Below are 19381 nucleotides of genomic sequence, written 5' to 3'. Positions count from 1 at the left end.
AAACAGATTGATTTTAATTGCACAAAAAAGACTACAATTTGAAAGTCTCCAATAGTTTAAGGAGAAGGAAGTTTGCTTACTTTCCATCCCATTTGAGATAAATCCTGTAGTTGTTTAAGTTTCCATTCATCTGCAATGGCTCCAGCCATGATAGTGAGAAAGATCTTGCCTGTACATCAGATGCTGTCAGGAACCTAGGTTCACTTGGAACGGGTCCTAAGTCTGGTCGAGCAGGGGGAGAGGTAGTGGTTATTTGAGGTAGAGGGGCAGCTGTAATCACTGCTGACGTCACAGGTAGACGTGTAGGAATTACAATGCCTAGTGGTGTGCACATCCAGCAGACAAGGTGGGCAAAGGAACAAAACAAAAAAAGAAACCAAACTAAAATATGGCCATGCAGTTACATGAAAACATGCTGCTTGCAATGAAGTCAAATACATACTGAAAATCATGCAAACAATGGTAATTAAGGTTAGAACTTAACAACAAATTAAAATTGAAATCATAACAAGCATAAATTAACACAAAGGTTACATAAAATTTAGATGGCTGTAACAGGTATAATTCATGCAATTTCATACATCCACAAATAATAATACAACAAAACATGAATAGAATAACAAAATGAAACTCAATATAAAAAGAAATGAAATGAAGGAGTGAGATTAAACATCAATGGTCTTGAATGAGAGAAATGTAATGGAATAAGAACAGTATTAAGTCCAACATCATGTTTAACATAGTGCAAGTACAAGTATTGATTCTGAACTGCACTATGTATTTAGATTAAAAGGTTTTGAGTTTCAAATCAAAACATTGTTCTTTTCAAAGAATTGATTTGTCTATTTTTTGTTGGGGGGGGGGTAAGAATAGTGGTTGGAATTCCTCATCAGGGACCTTGGATCTAACTTATTCCATCTGTCTAGAAGCTGCCGACAAACACCAATGATCATTCCTTTTTCCAACATGCAGTGCCTTTAATATGCCTCCCATCCTCCCACATCAATCCACGTTTCATTTGTCCTTTTTGTACAAGAGTCTCTCTTTGATCCAGTGACTGAATTCCAAATTGCTCCAAAGCCGTTAAGGCCCATTAAGTACATCAATTAAAGCATTGAATAAACCATGTAGTGAAAATAGGATCAAGCCTGGCGTCCTATAACTCCGTATTCAAACCATTATTTCATCAGACAATGGGGCGGCTAAATGGTTCATTAACTTATAGAGTCCTGTTACATCCCACACAATAAGTCAATGGATGTAACATGCTTGACATCTGATATCAAGTGGGTAGAGCCTCTTTATTTGCGTAAGTATTGACCAACGCTCCTCCGTCTTTCACAGCCAATTTCCTGCACTTCCTTTGACTGATGAAAATAGTGCGATTTAATATAGACTGATGAAAGACATCCTCTATTTTTAATGACTCAAAATTTCTTTGACTACAATTAAGAAGAAAGTTTTCAGAAAACCTTTTGGATTGTTTTGTCTCGGATAGAAAACTACTGTTAAGAAGTTTCAGGACATTTTTTTACATTTCTTGTCAAGTTGAAAAGTAATAAAAAATAAAAAATACAATTATATGCATGTATAGGTACACATACTTTTTAGTATTATCTGGAACAAAACTTCCCATATCTCTGGACAGTTGAGAGCAGCATTAACTTGAGAGTCAAACAAAACCCAAGCCACTCATTCTCAAGAAGTGCTTTCGTCAGTCGTACCTGACTAACTTAAGTCAATAAATGAGACACAGAATTGAAGTGAAGCAGAACCAGATAAACACAACGGAGAAAATCCATCTTTCATTTGCCTCTCAGACTACACTTTATCTATTGCCTTCAATACACTGAAGCAGGCTGTTATATCCAAAACCCTACAGCAGGTCAGCCAGCCAACAGATATTGGTCATATCAATCCAACGGGTAAAAACATGTGTTTAAGGTGCTGATCAGGCCGCAGTACAACTGATTATTCCCTCAAGCGGGATCAGGTAAAGGAATTCCTCAATCCTCTATTTCCCTACTAGTTTTCATGATGAAGAGATGACGATTCCAACGAACCCCTTCAAGGTGTGAATTCAAGATGGCTGCCTAGAGGTTCCTCCAGTACTGGATGAGGCATCTACCAATCATTGAGTTTTAAGCAAAGATACCCCCTGGGTAGACTTAGTGCACTGGGGGGAATCCAAATCGTAGATTCACAAACACCTGCCTGGGGGTTTAGTCAAGTTTCCTACCGATGAATATTTCTGCCCTCATCCAATTAACGTTCAATCTTTCTGGGAAGGTGAACTTGGGTAAACAGGACAGGACTAGAGTGCTGGGATCAACTTGATAGAGAAGACGAGCAGAAAATCTTGTTTTTTTAAGAACAGTTAAAGAAATTCAGGTCATGCCACTACGGGACACGATTAGAGAATGCAGTATGGATGAGTAGAAGCTAAGATGTAGGTTGGGTGGCTAGGACATCCTTGATTGATAATTCTGCATTTGGTGTTAAATTCAATGACCGTTATATGGCCCCTGAAATCATCCAATCACCACTGCCACTGTGGCTTCTAATTGCAACTACGCTTCAGTGACTAGTTACCAGGCTAGGTTTCAAAACAACAACTTAATACAATATAACTGGTTGTCTACACAGTTAAGTCAGTCAAGGCTGGTTATTGCTTATAGATTATCCCTTTGGATGACCCTTCAGTATCGATAGATTTATCAATTATTTTGTCATTTGCTGTTTCTTTATACCATTCCAAACACCAAGAATCCTTTAACAATGCCTTTAGTTTAAGATCAACTTGATTAAAAGCAAAAAGATGTTGAAGGTGGTGTAAAAAGCAAATATTTGTGTATGAAACTACAATTTCTTGTAAACAGCCTTGAAGCTTAACTTCAAAATAGCTAATTCTGAAGCAATTTGAATAAAACATTTTCTCGTTTTTCTGTCCATGCTTTAACAGATCATTTAAATACATCTTCAAGATTTTCTAGAAGAAGAAAATTGCAGGTGCTTTTAATTTGCAGATGGAACTCAAATACAACTGTGGACGCGCATACACAGTATTAATAGATACCCTTTTACTGTATTCAGTTCAGTGCCTACTAATTAGAGCCATCTGACTCTAATGCTAACCAAAATGTTTCCATTTGCCAAACTGAATTTGCAATGAGAAACGTCAGGCACAGCTACCCATGCATAAAAATAGAGACATTTCAGAGGTCTGGTGCCCATTTAATTCATATCCAATATTCAGGCCTGGATCGGGTCGACAAACTAACAATTCAATCTGCTGAGTGGCTTCTACACGAAGACATCCATCTCTTTATCAAATTCAACGTCAAAACTTGCTATGCCATTTCTGGCCAACATCCGGATTACCTGCCCGTCTGAAATGTCAAAATTTCCATTTGGAAGTCATCATACCCGTCGTTCCTTTGCATGCTGATGGAGTTTGTTTTGAATAAACAGGAGAGAGTTTGCAGATAATATTCATCATATGAGTTGTTGGCATTTGGAGAGGTAGCAATTATCTCTGGATAATTAAGCAGGGATACTTTGCTCAACTAAGATAGGTATATAAGATGAGGATCAAAACAAACCCTCAAGAAAAACAATCTTAAGTGTTTTTGTTCCCTCTTTCTTTCTTTTTACCCTCTTTGATACAGATAAGTATCATGTATTTATATAGAGACTTGAAACATGTTGAAAGCTACTCAAAGCAAGAAGGAACAACAAGTTTTCCCCAAAACAGGATGGTCCTTATTAGGACTTTGATGTATTTGTTGTCCTTTATTTTTGACGTTTCTCCAACCGAAGAGATTTCCATTTGATTTTGAGCCTGTTTTTCCGAGACATTTAAGGTCAAGATGTTATAACTGGCTCATTTGCAGTAGTCTAAACCTTGAATGATGTCGACGTGTGAAAAACCTTAACAGCAGAGTTTTGCAATAACAGTCATTAGAGTAAAAGCTTGCGCTGTCTCGCTAAGCTCCGTAAGGGTCTCTGCATCTCAACGCTCCCTTGATTAGAGTCAAAGCTTGCGCTGTCTCGCTAAGCTCCGTAAGGGTCTCTGCATCTCAACGCTCCCTTGATTAGAGTCAAAGCTTGCGCTGTCTCGCTAAGCTCCGTAAGGGTCTCTGCATCTCAACGCTCCCTTGATCATCACTAGGAATCGGTCACTTTAGGGTATTCAAAGTGTCAAAACATGTTTAATGTTCTCTCAAACTCACTCTACATTTCTTGCTTTTTTTTACTGCTAGGCTTTGGAAACAAATTGCGTGATAGTGTTTCCATAACAACGGGATAAATGACATCCAAGAGAGTGGATTAAAACGCCACAGCTGTCTGTTTCTTAAAGGTCAACCAATTTCAAGTGTTAGGTACGGGTAGTAAATGTGAAAATAAGGAATAGAACAACGGATTTATACATTAAAGTCAAGTTAAAGAAACACTGGAAATTAATAAAACAAATGACTATTATACTTACAAGTGTTCATGCTGTTTACAAACAAACATTCATCATAAATACAAAATTCACAAAAAGAATCAAGTAATTGTACAACAGGAAAAGCAAAAATAAAACCATCAAGTGCAAAATGTATCAAATTAAATCCATTGAACAAAGGGTAGAACATCTCTATACACAAAGCATTGTAAAAGCAAACAAGGTACTCTGAACACATAAGATTAATACATATATCAATGTAATACATTGTTGAACATTGGTAATCTTGTATATCATCTTCTACTTGTAATGTGTCTTAGATTTGAGTAAGGTCATTTATTGGACTGCCATCAATATAAAAACACTGGATTATTGCATTCATGTTTTCTTTTTTACTGAAAATGTTTGGGCAACTTTTGTAAACGAACCCTTTTCACACTACAGAACAAAACTTCCAGTAAATTAAACCCTAGGGAATTCCTAGGTTTACTTTATGTGCATTCACACGTGATACAACTCTGCTACACTCTTAAAACAAAAGAGTTGAATCCAACACTTGCATGAGTTCGGTGAGTGACTTCCCTTTGAAAGTGTTGGTTTTGTTTGTTAAATCTAACATTTTAATTTTGTCATCCAACGCAAAAAGGGTTAATTCAACAATTAAAGTGTTATTTCAACATTTCTCAAAAATTCATTTCTCAAACAATTCCTTGGACTTGTTTGATCACCTTTTTAAACGTTAAACTGGCACTTAAATTGTTGACTGAATACTTTAAAATGCTGGATTTAACATATAAAATGCTGGATTCAACACTTTCAAAGTGAAAGTGGATATGTGCGCATTACAAGTCTTATTATTATTATTATTATTATTATTATTATTATTATTATTATTATTATTATTATTATTATTATTATTATTCAACTCATTAGTTTTCAGAGTGTATGAAGAACGAGCACTCAGAATGCTAACCCTGGGGTTTACTCTCTAACCCAACTCCCAAGCAGGGGTACTTTCTTACTAGAAATGGGTATGCCCCAGGAATTTCTCAGAATCAAGTGTGAACAGGTCAACCAAATATTTGTGAGAATTACTTGGGCAACTCATCTAGTGCAAAAGGGAAAGTAACAAGTAATGTGGAATTTTTTCTGATTTTCCTTTTTATTACTCGAACAGAACTTCTCTTTAAAAGCATTCAAGATAAAACCCTTTCTAAGGGGGATATAAATTGAACTTTAACTAAAATCCTAAAAAATCTTAGAAAGAAAACAATTTTGTATACAAAATATTGAGAGAAAAATGACAAGAAATAGTATACCTTCTGCCACCACAATGAGTTGTGCCAACGCTTGTAGGTTCTCTACTGTATTGTCAGCCACACACTGGTAGATACCAGAATCTTCAGTTATAGCCTGCTTAATAGTCAGGCTTCCTGTTGGTGACACCTCAAAGATATCACCAGGTTCTATTGCCTCACCATCGTGATACCATTCAATAGTCGGACCCGGGATACCATACACATTACATTCTAGGGTGACATCATTGCCAATGTTGACGTAGGTGTTCCTGGGCCGGATGTTGAATTTCAATGGAACTGAAAAAGTGGAAAGAATTAACTCTAAATTTATTGTCTTTCTTTTAAGGGTTAAAAAGTATAGACCACGTAACCTTAGCTTGCAAAAAGAATTAAAGTGAACAAGACAATTCCAAAAAGGTGGCAAACACATCAAAAATCAGAATTACTAAAACAAGGTTACCAGCTAAACTACCCTGTCAAATGAACTACGTGTTACTGGTTTCCTGTTCTTTGAAAACTGTTATGCCATATTTTCTGACTGGGTAAATTTGAAATAATTTGGGATTGAACAAAGTCAAAATGAGGAGAGTAGGATTTGAACCTTTTCAAAGGTTTTGTTACTATCACCATTTTTCATAGTGTCACAACACATGACAGATTCCTGGATCCACAATGATCACTACTTACCCAATGCGGTCACTTTAACAATGTGGGTTATCTCGGCATCACCATCACTTTGTGATGTTGCAATCACACGGTACAATCCCGTATCAATCTCACCAACTTGCTTAATTCTAAGACTACCCTGACCAACTAAGGAGTAATGCTCATCAGTTCCAACGCTGTGGAGGCAAGAGAAGATGTAGATATCATTAAGAATATAGGGAGGACCAAGATGTGAGCTAGGATGGACTCTAGGGCCATGCCTAATTTAGCGGCTACAGCTACTGTAGGGCTACGGCTAGATTTCTGCATTGTCATGCGTTGAGGTATAGGCATCCTTAGCAACACCCTTATCAATAGCTGTAGCTGTAGCTGTAGTTACCAATTTGGAATTTTTGAATTTTTGGAATTTAAATTTCAAGGAATGTCTTTTTTTCCATTCTCCATGGACAAGGTGTAAAGAGTGCAGAGAAGTGCAGCTGCCGGTCTCGAAAATGATGGTTTGTGAACAGAATGTGTGGTTTCATTTAGACACAGCTAAGGTAAAGAAAGGACTGTTTATAACCACTAACAAAGTAAGAACAAGGGTTAGAGTAAATCAAGGTAGCACCCAAGGGCAGAGCGAGGGAGGGGGGGGGGACAGACAACTCACATGAATATTTCTTCATCATCTTTGAACCAAGTGAATGTTGCCGGTGAATCAGTCGCTACTTCAATAACGATGGTCTCCCCAACTGGCGCTTGTATCTCCTGATTAGGAATCTTTATAAACTGAAAATCAGGATTTGCACCTGGAGAAACAAGAATAGTCATTTTAACGTAATCAATTAATTTTGTAAAGGACAAAATACACTCTCTCCAAAGATAACAGCTTTCAGAAGGTAAGATTTCAGATTTAGTTTCAACCTTAATCTTAAAATAGTTGATATGAATGTGAAAAACATTCCCCTGAGCCTCACATGAATACCACATTGTGTTGTAAGCAAAGAAAGATACAACCTTGCTGCTTTCTAAACATAAACAACCTTAAACAATCAGGGTAATACAGGAGACATTGGATCAGAGAAAAATCAAGCTTGGGATTTGAACCCGAGACCCACAACACTCCGGGCAGATAATCTACAAACTGATGAGGCAAAGTGGTATACTCTCCCAGGTTGTCTAACGGATTGCAATTTTCTCTTGGGTCATACAGCAGGAGACGAATCACAACTTAAATTGTGTCATGATCGGTGCAAAAAAAGTGCCTTCCCTGGGCGACCTATAGAGGGCGCCATCTTGTGAATTGTCCTTATTAATGATCTTACCTGGATTGATTGTAAGGAGAGCATTGTTGCTAGATATTCGTGTTGAGAAGAGACGATTGGTTCCTTGACAACGATAAGTCCCAGCATCCGATGAACGAACCTCTCGTATCTCAAGACCCCCACTAGGGAAGAGAGTATAGCGAGCTGAAACTCTCTCCTCAGTCAATTCCAACACCAGCCCGTTCTTCAACCAACTAATGAGGAAGATAAACATTATTCATATGTTAGATTCCGCCAAACCTGAAAAGAAATTAGGTTTAGAATGCCCCAAGATGCGAGAACCGTACAAGTGTCTTGCATGCTGATTAGAGTGCCTCCAACATCTTCTAATCATTTACTTGTAACTTCAAGTTGTATTGAGAAGCCTGGGTTCTTACCTTATTTGTGGTGGAGGTACGGAATCAAAGTCACATGTAAAAAAGATGGTATCTCCGTTATAAGCAAAGATGTTCTCTGGTCCTTCTAGAAGCTCTAATCCTGAATAAAGAGAAAATATAAAATACACAGTGTTAGAAATAAATAAATTAATTCCAATGTATCTATCCAATCTCTTTCTAGCCTTATCTTTTTACTCTTAGGTGATTGAGGAGAAGGAGTGGCATGACCAGGATTGGAACCCATACTCTGATGACTCAGTCACTTGAACCCAAGTTCTGTGTGCTGGACCACTCAGCTGAGTAATCACGCAAACCAAAACTAGATTGTTTGAAACTCTTCCTCTGCTGTATCGCTGGAGTCAAAACCTTCTCTTTACAAGTATCTTTATAGTTTTACAGTACAAGGCATCTTTGAAGATTCCTTGGTCATTGGTCAATACCAGAAAGATATAACAGTAAAAAGAATAATACTGATGATGATTAAAGATGTAGCAAGAGCAGGAGTGATATGATCTCACAACGATAAACTTCAAAAAGTACAAACACAGTCAGACATTAACCTGAGGGGTTAACGTGACATTTTCATGCATGGTGTACCATCCAAGACCGAATATAATGATTCAGTAAATCACACCCTGGATAAGTTACAAATGTTTCGGGATGAGTTACTTTTGATCGATGATGGGACAACGTCAACTGCCCAATTAACTTTCAAAATGAAAATACCATCGCTATGGTTACATTCATCTGTGAGGAACAAGCAAACACATATCACCAACTTTCTCTTTAGAGCTCTGACTTGAATAAATCAAATCTAGAGATTGGTTATTAATGACTATAGAGGTAGAGAAAGTACAATTTAGAAGTCAGTGTGTTTAATGATGTGTATCTGTATCATGGAGGGATGGATCGTACATTTAAGAAGTCATTGAGCGTGTCTACTCGTTGAAAGTGAAGACTTTATCAACAGGGAATCCGGTTAAATCAACAGATAATGTCCTCGCTTCACATGCGCACAAAACCAATGGAAGCATTGCAAAAAAAACAAAAACTAAGTCTGGTTTACTGGGTCAGAAAACTTTGGGTGTACACTTTTTAGATTGCAGTGATTGGATAAATGGATAAATGTTGTTACTATAATAAGATACGTAACTTTGCAAATTTGCATAAAAAGAGGAATTGGTCATGGCACATTGTATGTCACTTAAGATACCTCAGTTGGTAGAGTACCAGCTTGTTAATCCGGAGGTTGTTGGTTCAAATAATTGAATCTATCTTTAAAAAGTTGTTGAGGCACTACTTTGTATTTTCACGGCGTTTGAAAATTATGCAATTCATGGTTTCTGATCTTCTACTAAGCAAACTTTAAGAGCTAAGCGATTTAAACTTCCCAGCAGGTTTGTGTAAGAAAGGGCCCAGGTGCAAACCAGGTGTACACAGCACCCATAGAGGTACTCCACAATGTAACAATCATGTGCAATCAATACATTTATGTATTACCGTGTTTGCAAAACTAACATTCCATAGCTGCTTACAGTAATTTGCCTCCATACAATGTGAGATTATCTCAACCCCTATGGCACACTGTGACCTAATACAGTAGGGATATATATCAACATCCTACTGCTACATATGAAGGGATTAGTTGGCTATTAGCTCCAGGCTACACCCAGTTTAAGCTCATTCAGTTGTCAGGAATTATCACATTTACTTTCATCTGGTTCTAGTACTGATCAGATGTGACGATGGATTCATGAACTGGTTGTCAATAGGTGAGAATAAGACCTTGCCTAAGAACCAAATGTCAAGCCCGGGAAACTTTGATGTTAATTGGGGGTCAATCCAGGTACCAAGCATTTTAAATGTTTAATTTAAAGTTAATTCTGAGGGTTTTGAGGGTTAATTCTGGAAAAGGCATTTGTATGTCTCAACTGAATCTGAACGAACTCAATTATCACTGGTTTTCCTCAGGGTTAAAGTTCATAGAGCTGCTTCATGTGACACTGTATTTTGACAGGCAACCATATTCTTGTGAGAAAAACTAGTTTGGTGCTTATTACTTTTTGGCGGGTTTAAAGCAGGTCTATTGATTGGGCCCTAATTGAAATTAAGTGACAACCTTAACGCATGACATACTTGAAGAATTATTCAAACCATACCCACCCATGTACAAACAATACTTGTACATTGTCTTTAAACATGGTGAACCTATAATGTAGACCTAGATATAATGAAGGTTCTTTATAGTTCTCTGCACCTTTTGTAAAAGTGAACCAAATTTTCTCAGGTTATTGTTGATGTGAATACATTAAAATCTGAAAGTGAATAATTCTGAAAGTATATACATGTAGCAACACAACTCTCAGCTATAACAAATTAGCCTTTCAAAAATATGTAGCTTATCCACCAGGTCTATTTGGCCCTTGGACATTTTAGTTGAGTACAAGGGCTTTTCAGGTCATTTAATTACAACCTTTAGTACTGATTTTTTTCCGAGGGCAATGCAGATTAAAGTAACAAGAATATATTGCCTGAATACCACGTTGAAAAAATAGTTCTGCAGATTAAACTCTAGTCAAAATCTGTCACCATATCTTGTACGCTCTTTTCAGCGAGTCTTATCTGTATAAAAAAAAAACCTTAAGCAGGCCCCAACTGTGAAAAAAAGGCAAACTTTTCTTAAATATGGCCCAAAAGGAAATAATTTATAATATGTATGAGTTGACCTATTGAGGATTACAATTTTTGATAGCCTTGAATACAGCTGGATTCAATTCAACACCTGTGTGTAAGGTGAAGGGGGCCTTTATAGGATAGAAAGTCCAAGCCTAGTCAAGAGATGCTGCATTACGCTGTATATCCTTTATTTTGCACAACATAAACACATTCCTTCTACCACAGAAACATAATCTCAAAATAAGAAGAAATTACAAAACAAATAAATCAATTAATACATTTTTTTAACAAGCAACAAGTGAAGAAAATATTGGCTTTATCCAAGATGCAAATATTCAATCTGTTGGAATAAATACTAAACACACATTTATGATATGTATATTTTCTGGAATGATCTTTAGATTATATTCTTCAAGATGATATCCTTCCTTTAAGGATGCAGAAACAACAACACGTAGTCCCATCATCATCATAATGATTTTCCTTCCTCTAAAGAAACGATGAATTTTGCTCTCGGCAAGGAGAGCTGCCTATTAGAAGATGAATCTATACTTCCTAGGCTTAATACAGCCAGGCTGAAATATTGCATTGATTTGCCCCGAAACAACAAGTCACTAATCAGTAGGCAGCTGGCTAAACTAAACTAAAAATAGACAGAAGTCTTCATTTAAAAACATATAAATTAGAGTAAGGTTGTGTAAAAAAAAAGTAGCCTTTTTTGTAAAGTATAGTTGTCCCAAGAGGAAGTTCCCTTGAGAAGAAATTTGATTCTTGGAAAATCATTGGCAGAAAGAAATTCAGGTTAAAATAAATTTTTCTTTAAAAACATTAAGGGTAGATTTTCCACTTTGAATGGATTGCTTGTGTGTTTTATGGGGGGAGGAGTCCTGTATGTGGGGAATTCTTAGCTCATTAAGTGTTAAGATAATGACCCCTTTAATTTCAGCGTGGTACTTGGTGCATTCTTATTCAGGCTACAGCCCATTGGATAGGGCCGACCTTCTTCATTGTTATCAAACACAGAAAACCTCCTCTTTTGCTACGGTGTGCCTCGCCCCTTTTTGACATCCTTTTAAATCATCCTGACTACCCCATCAAGCATGCTGTTACACAGTAAGATGATTGGTGTTTGTATAAATACTAAGCACGTACACCTACACATTATAATGTAGCAACTCATTCCCTAAAATAACATTCATCAAATGTTGACCAAACTAAAAATTGCCTCTAACCATCAGGTCCAGTTGGTAAACACACTTTATTATCTTGCTCTTGAACCCCAGCAAACAGCATGGGTACCAGTATGAGGGTTACCATGTTCACCATAAAGATAGACTGGTTATTAGTCTCAATGACCTCTTGTGCCCTTGGCACCAATTGAGAGATTGTTTTTAATGACATAGATCACTCCTACTTTACATACATGTACACACACATTGGTTATTTTTACATCCATGTGGATACATCATTTGTTCTTTCCTTTGTCCCTGTATTTAACATTTCCCAAAGAGTACAAAAACCTAATTGTGGAGCTCCCCAGTCTTTAGAATTCCCGAATGAAAACCTTTTGTCTTTCTTTTTTTAATTGTCCTCGGTTGTCCTCGGTCTTCATGAGGTAGCGAATATTTAAACACTGTTCCCAATTTTCACAGATATTAGTTTCTCACAGAGCTCAAAGCCACAATGATGCCAGCAAGACTATTTCACATACTCTACCAACAAGAACTTTCAGCACTTGTCAAAACAGCAAGCGTTTTTTGAATGAATAGTGGCGTAGACAACCGACAGGACTGAAAACAACAAAAGAATTCCATCTGTGAACGTGGACGACAAATTCAATAACATCAGTTTGTTATTCTTCAAGGTAAATGTATTTGTACGAAGTCACCACTTTGTTAGGCGAGTACAAAGGAGGGGCAAACACACTACATTACAGCGCAGTGCTATGACTAACACTAAGAATAGTGTTTTTCTTTCAAATCGTTGAATTTCTATGAAAATAAAAAACATAAAGTGAAGAGGGAAATTGTGGCTCTTACATAGCCCATGGTCAGGTCATTGGACCAGTCCAATTCAACACTTGCTAACTGTGAAATATCACGCAAATCCTATAAAGTGTTTTTGGCCCCCAAAACTTTCTCACCGATATGGTAAGCTATATTGGAACTGAACACAGGCTTGTACATCTATACAGGTATAACAACACCACATGTATGACATTCTCAATCTCATTGCTAAATATACATTGATGGACCCAAAGAGCTGTTCAAATAAAAAAGGTTACCCGCTGAAACCTATACATAAAAACTCTGAATATACTGAGCCACCCCTTGTTAGCTTGAGCACCGAGTCCCCATAGGTACCAGCAGGGGGGTAGGTAAAGGGTGTGGAGGGGTCACTCGGGGGCATATTCACAAGTCTAGAGTTTTTTGTTGAAGCCGACATCATAACAAAAATCCCAGCAGGTCAAAATACAGATAAATCTCATGAACTCCAAAGCGAGTAACAACCAAGTAAACATGTCTACTTTATTTTTGTCTATTCATGATGTTTACATAAATGAAGTCATGGTGTCTTTTTGGAACATGTATGTCACCAATAGGGAAGGTGACACTCACACATTCAACAATAAAGCTAGGATTTTACAGGTGTTTCTCCTACATGTTCACTAGGAGGAATGTACATCTACATGAATGACAATAAAAGCAACAACACTCCCTTTTCTTGTTTGGGGGTACTCTATGTACGAACAAAGAACATGTGAACAATGTGTGAATATTCCTCATAAAGCTCTACAGTGTACAGGTAGTTTCCAATCATGCCAATAAAGGTCATCTTTCTGCGCAACTTGGGTAATATTTCTGCTATTCACAAACCAGTCATCCTGTGTGTTGGATGTGGTATTCACATGCATTAGAACAATTTAGTATGAGTACCTATAAAGATTGCCAACTTCATACTGTGGAAATCGCACAGTAAGCACAGAATAGGCTGTTAAGCAAGTCATTGATATTAGGCCCAAGAGCCAATAACACAGAGCCTAAAAGCTCGCAACTGTGCCGAGTTTTACAGAAACGTTTTTGCCATTATTTGGAAGTTAACGGTTGAGGCATTATTGACGGTATTCCACCCTATCACTAAACTACAGCTGAGACAACTGACATGTTGTTTATCGGCCGCAGAACTTGTTCACTCACTAGCTCGCTGCTAAATGCCAGCTAAATCTAGGGTAGTCAATGTCACATGACAGGCATAATACAGAGACCAAGAATAAAGCACTCCTGTATTGCATGCTTATCCCAGCTCTCCTCAATTCCTGCTACCTCTAGTACACAAGGTCATCCCATAAATCCTATTTCTAGCTTCTAAATTTGTCGCTTCTTTCCACTTCTCAGACTAAACAGAAAATAGAATTGGTTAAAGTAAAGACAAAAGCGTACACTCAAACAGGAGGAAGGTACGTGTTGGATCATACAAGTTCTCAATAGACATATTCATAGGGTAGCTGAATACTGTAAGTTGTCACAAGTGAATTCAGCTGAGTTCCAACACGCTCTGTGCATGATTTATGAGGTTCCATTTACACAATTAGAAATTACTGCCATCTTCTCTACACGACTCGCAAACATGAGAGTTGTCAGGGTAAAATCCAAAGGGAGGGAGTGGAGAGAACAGAATGGCTTCACTTTCAGAACGATCTTTGAACATTGATCTGTATGAATAAATAAAACACCATGAGTAGCGTGTAACATGAATTATTTGGACATTCCTGTATGTAGACAAGTACATTAATATTCCACAAGCCAACCCACTGATGCTTTGTCTTCTAGACATCTTGACGTTTTTAGTTTCCAAATGACTGTCCATGAACATCCCCCTTTCCCGACCTATAATCGATCTTAACTCAGCTGACAGGGATTTGATGAGAACTGAATGTAGGACAAGGCTGCTAGAAAGAAAAACACCTCACAACCAAACAAGACACTCAGCATTTATTTATTTTGGCTTGCGTTTGGGTGCATGTACAAAACTAGTCAATGCCCTTAACCGTGGAAGGTAGAAATTAATTGTTGACAAATTTCTCCTCCATGATGATGTTGTAAAACACCTGATACCTTATGGAGGTAACAAAGGCAGGTACTTCTACATTGTATGCCCTCGGTTAGTGCCTAGGTGCCCCTTGGAATGTTCTGTAAAAATGTCCATCATAGAGATGTACATTACTAAAGTAAAAACTGCCTTGTTGCCCTCACAGGAACAAAATATCAGGCCTGCTGTACTTAAAGATTTTACCAGGCACATGTTTAATCAAACTCGCCTTTTTTCAATAAGGCAAATTTGATTTGAACAAAAATCTTGTGGAAAATGTCTGCCTTGCTTCAACCATCCAGGAAGAAAATACTTTTCTTCCTCCATGTCTCAACCATGGTGGTTGAGATTTGCCTTGTCAAATCTAATACAACTCAGTAAATGCATTCTAATGATGAGGTTGATATCTAGGATGAAGAACACGTTATCTCCAGCCAATAATAAACAAGCACGTACACCTATCATCAACGTCAGAGCAACCTACACAACAACATGTCCACCAAGGCAACAGATTTACGAAGGAGGATGAATAATGCATCACCAAGGAAACTAAAGAGATGAGAAGGATGGAGAAGGGGAGAAATTCCGATGCAGCTGGATTGATGGTTCAGAGTCGTCTATTAGACCATGGTTCAGTGGTAAATTAGCTGTCGGTGGTTTAAGCTGTTCAAGATGAGGCACGTTTAGGCAGAGAGGTGCGGAACGGGTGATGAGAAAATGAACAACGCCTCTATGGATACACCTGCTCATTTTTTAACAGGAATTTACAGGAGGTTGTTTTTTAATCATGTGATGACTGGAAAATCTCGCAGCGAAATCCACTTTATTTGTGCATGTTTGAGTAGCTATAAACAGATTGAAAGAACCATGGAAGAATTGCTCAAAAACAATTTTTATTACACTAAATAATTTTCTAAATGCAAACCTTTTCTGCGATAAACTAATTTAAAAGGAATAAGGATTTTAAGATGGGATTACCGGTTATATGTGACCCCTGATGCTGCAGGATTAATATTGGGACTAGAAGTAGGCTTTCAAAGTAGCAGACAGATTTTCTCTAATGCTGCTACCATTTACCGCAACAAAATAAGTTTCTCTCCCCCCCCCCCCTAATATTTCTGTGATACTGGAGTGAGCGATCAGAAGATAAATCTATCTGGCAAAGTCATATATAAAAGGCTTGCAGTGCGTTTTGGACATTGGAAGGTTCTATTCTTCAGTTATTCCATTCCATTCTTGCAATAGACAGGAACAGTTGCGTCAATATTTACCGGAATCGTTGAGGGAAAACTTCCGCAAGACGATCAAACACTGAAAGAGTTGAATCAGGTCAGAACGAATAAAACCTATTAACAATGGGTGAAGGGGACCGGCCGATTACCAACAGGTTCCGCATTGCCTCACCCATGAGAGGTCAATATTTCCCTATAAATAGGTCATTCTAAAGTTTCTATGTTTGGACTTGGTCAACAGCTACTGCCTGAAAAACTGCAACAAGATTCAAACCCTTGGCATGTTACGCCCATAATAAAAGCGGGTATGTCGGCAGTGGAAGACTCTTCAAACCAACAGTGGGTGACTGGGCGTATCGGGTGGCATTTCAGTGCAGACAGGATGTCTGGCAGGTAGCGGTAGGATGGAAAGACCTTCCCTACTAATCACAATCTTAAAGTCATTTCATTTCATTGTTTAAATATTTAGTCAGCCCCATCCCCTTTAAAAATTGCCGTCCAGACATTCATGGAGGGATTTGTACTATGGTGATGGGAAACAAACTTGCAAAACAAATAGCTGCTGAATTTCATATTTTGAAGACTATTAAAATGGAAGTGCAAAAGTGCAAAAAGTGCAAATATGCTTGATTGCAGGTAGAGGTATTCTGTACTTCTATTGCTAGTCATCTCAGCTCATTCTGTCAGACTGATTAATGTGTTTCATTTAATATGACTTTGGCACTGTTATGTCTGTCCATATGAAAGGAAATCAAAGACTTTCCAATCATTTGGGGGATGTAATAAAGGCAGACCATGGAGGTAGAAGTTACCACATTGACAATCAACTCCTTTAACATACTTCAATGATTCGCTGGTGATAATTACCCAATGGTTTTAAGCAATGTTTTTAAGCGATAGTTTGAAGTCATGGTTTAAGCGCTGGCTGGTATTATGTAGTGGTTTCCGGCTCTGGCGTCAACTTGTGGTCAAGTAAGCAATGCCTTAATTTTTTAAGTGCTTGATTTAATATGCATTAATGGTATTAAATCAGGGTTTCATGCTCTTCAATTATTTAACTCCCATCTTTCTGCTGAGAGCTTTTTTAATCCTATCAAACGAGTCTGCTTGGAGCATGAGAAAATGAGATTCGATTCAATTTGTTGAGCTTTGAGATTTAATCTTCAAAGAATAGAAGTTACTTTTGAAGATTAGAGAAAGATCAGAACCAAGATTCATCTCAAGATGTGTACATATAGTTATCGTTACTGCTGTAAATAAAGTGTGATGTCACAATACAAATCACCATGGGGATACTGACAACTCATCTTAAAGATGAATCTTAGAGTGAAATCAAGTCATGATTCAGGTACTCCTTTCAAGCATTGGGTGTTGGACTTGTGAGACTATTTCTAAAAAGCTATAGCATTTCAGGTAAAAATATTACAAGGTAATTTTTTTCCCATATCCATTTTTATAAGTCAAGTGTAAATACACGTATGTGAGTATCTTATCACTGACATTCACACTCATTAAATGAGGACATACCATAGAGTGGATGGACAGGGGCTTTCTAATAACGGTTGGATGAAAATTGAATTTATCTGACACTCTCTATACTAACCACCCATTCCTTTAAAATAAGAAAAACATGACATACTCATCCAATAAGTACATATTCCCAAGACTAACTTTAATAATTTGTTTTTCTCAGCAAATCTTTTTTTTTTTCAAAATCAAAGTCTCCCCACTCTTCCAAGTTTGACATGTCCCTGTCAAAATGAATGCATGTTTGTTTTCCCCCAACCCGAGAAAATTGACATGATTCGAAATTAAATATATAAAAGACTGGGTGTCAAATAACATTTCTAGCTTTAACAACATCTCCCCATGCATTTGGACGTCGTTTCAAAGCAGCAAAGAGAAGGCAGTAGAAATGTCATATATATTAAAATGTTTGGCGGTTTTAGTTGTCAGGCCCCCAGAGTATCCACTACGATCAAGTTACAGCGAGTGAAGTTTCAAGTCCGTGCAATTACTATCCAAGGGGCACACTATACAATATACAAGACTGAATCTGATCAGTTTGTAAGGGAAGGGGGGGGGTGAGATTGAAGCATCAGTCAGTCACAATACTTTGATGCCGTTGGGTAACGTAGTTTCTAGTCATCTTGCTAACTGACTTTATAAAGATATTAATGCTCAACCTCACCTCAAGGAACCCTAAGAAAAAAACACCTTTTGTTTATAAAAATGTATCATTTTCCATATTGTGTTTTGCTTCAACAGATTGTGTTAAGGTTTTGAATGACAGTGAGTAAATTAATACATACCTCTGATGTAGCACAAATAAACACAATTATATGAATAACAAATATTGGGTGATTATTTTTGCACTTAGAGAAGTTTGTACACATTCCATTTTTGTCACTATTCATTCCAAAGTTGCCGATTTGACTTGTAAACAAGCCTATTACAGGGTTTAAAAAGGACCAAAAAGCTTGGTGTGACCAAGATTATAATAAGTTGATAGTTTGGGACATGCTCAATTTAAAATCTTTCTGCTCTTGAAGTTTGATGATGTATATTTCTTGAGGTGTTAGGACTTGAGCTTTAACTAGAGCTGAACTCCACTTTAAGGGAGTTGGAGTGGGAAGACAAACACAGCTAAGAGGTGTACATGTACGTACTTCCTTCCTCCATGATCTTAGTAAACTACATGTACCTACTTCCTTCCTCCATGATCTCAGTAAACTACATGTACCTATAAAGTCAATACTTACTAGCTATACTAAGAGTTCCCACTTTGCTAAAATAATCATCATCGGCACTACACCTGTAAGAACCCTCATCCAACACAGAGACTGACGCTATTCTCAAAGCCCCATTAGGCATAATAGTCCTGTCCTGATTATCCTGTACTGGACTAGTACCCTGTGTCCATCTGATGACTGGTGCTGTATCTGATGATAGTACGGTGCAGTTCAGTGTTACAGGACTTCCCGGGACTGCGATGACGTCGTTTGGTTCCAAAAGGAAACCCACAGAATTGAAATCAGGTATATCTGAGGATAGCAAAAGAAAGATACAAAGATTTATTATGATGAAAAAAGGCTATATTTTAAAACCTCCCTGTTTAGCTTGTTTTGTGACTAGTACAGTCATTCTTGTTTTAATTCTACTTGATTTGAATAAAAAGAAAAAACAAACAGCACAACTTTGATAGTAAATTAACATCAAACACACAGTTCACACTTTTTGGCCTGTTACGCATGGGTAGAACCTTACAATTCTCTTTGAAAATCATGATTGG

General features: G+C 37.5%; 1 protein-coding gene across 16 annotated transcripts in view; it reads right to left on the bottom strand.

Moving 5' to 3' along the window:
- LOC117287874 (neogenin-like) overlaps window positions 1–19129 on the bottom strand; it is a 52655-nt gene extending 33526 nt beyond the window's left edge. For all 16 annotated transcript variants that reach the window (XM_033768454.1, XM_033768459.1, XM_033768448.1 and 13 more), the window contains exons 1-7: window positions 18852–19129; window positions 8093–8192; window positions 7716–7909; window positions 7061–7199; window positions 6433–6587; window positions 5767–6042; window positions 81–318 (exon numbers count right to left, since the gene is read on the bottom strand). In XM_033768454.1, coding sequence (XP_033624345.1) covers window positions 81–318; window positions 5767–6042; window positions 6433–6587; window positions 7061–7199; window positions 7716–7909; window positions 8093–8192; window positions 18852–18963 — 1214 coding nt within the window. In that variant the 5' untranslated portion in view covers window positions 18964–19129. The remainder of the gene's footprint in view (window positions 1–80; window positions 319–5766; window positions 6043–6432; window positions 6588–7060; window positions 7200–7715; window positions 7910–8092; window positions 8193–18851) is intronic.
- Window positions 19130–19381: the final 252 nt, after the last annotated feature.

This window comes from Asterias rubens, chromosome 3, assembly GCF_902459465.1.
Source record: "Asterias rubens chromosome 3, eAstRub1.3, whole genome shotgun sequence".
In the NCBI taxonomy this organism is placed as follows: domain Eukaryota; kingdom Metazoa; phylum Echinodermata; class Asteroidea; order Forcipulatida; family Asteriidae; genus Asterias; species Asterias rubens.
This window is presented reverse-complemented; position numbering and strand designations above follow the sequence as displayed.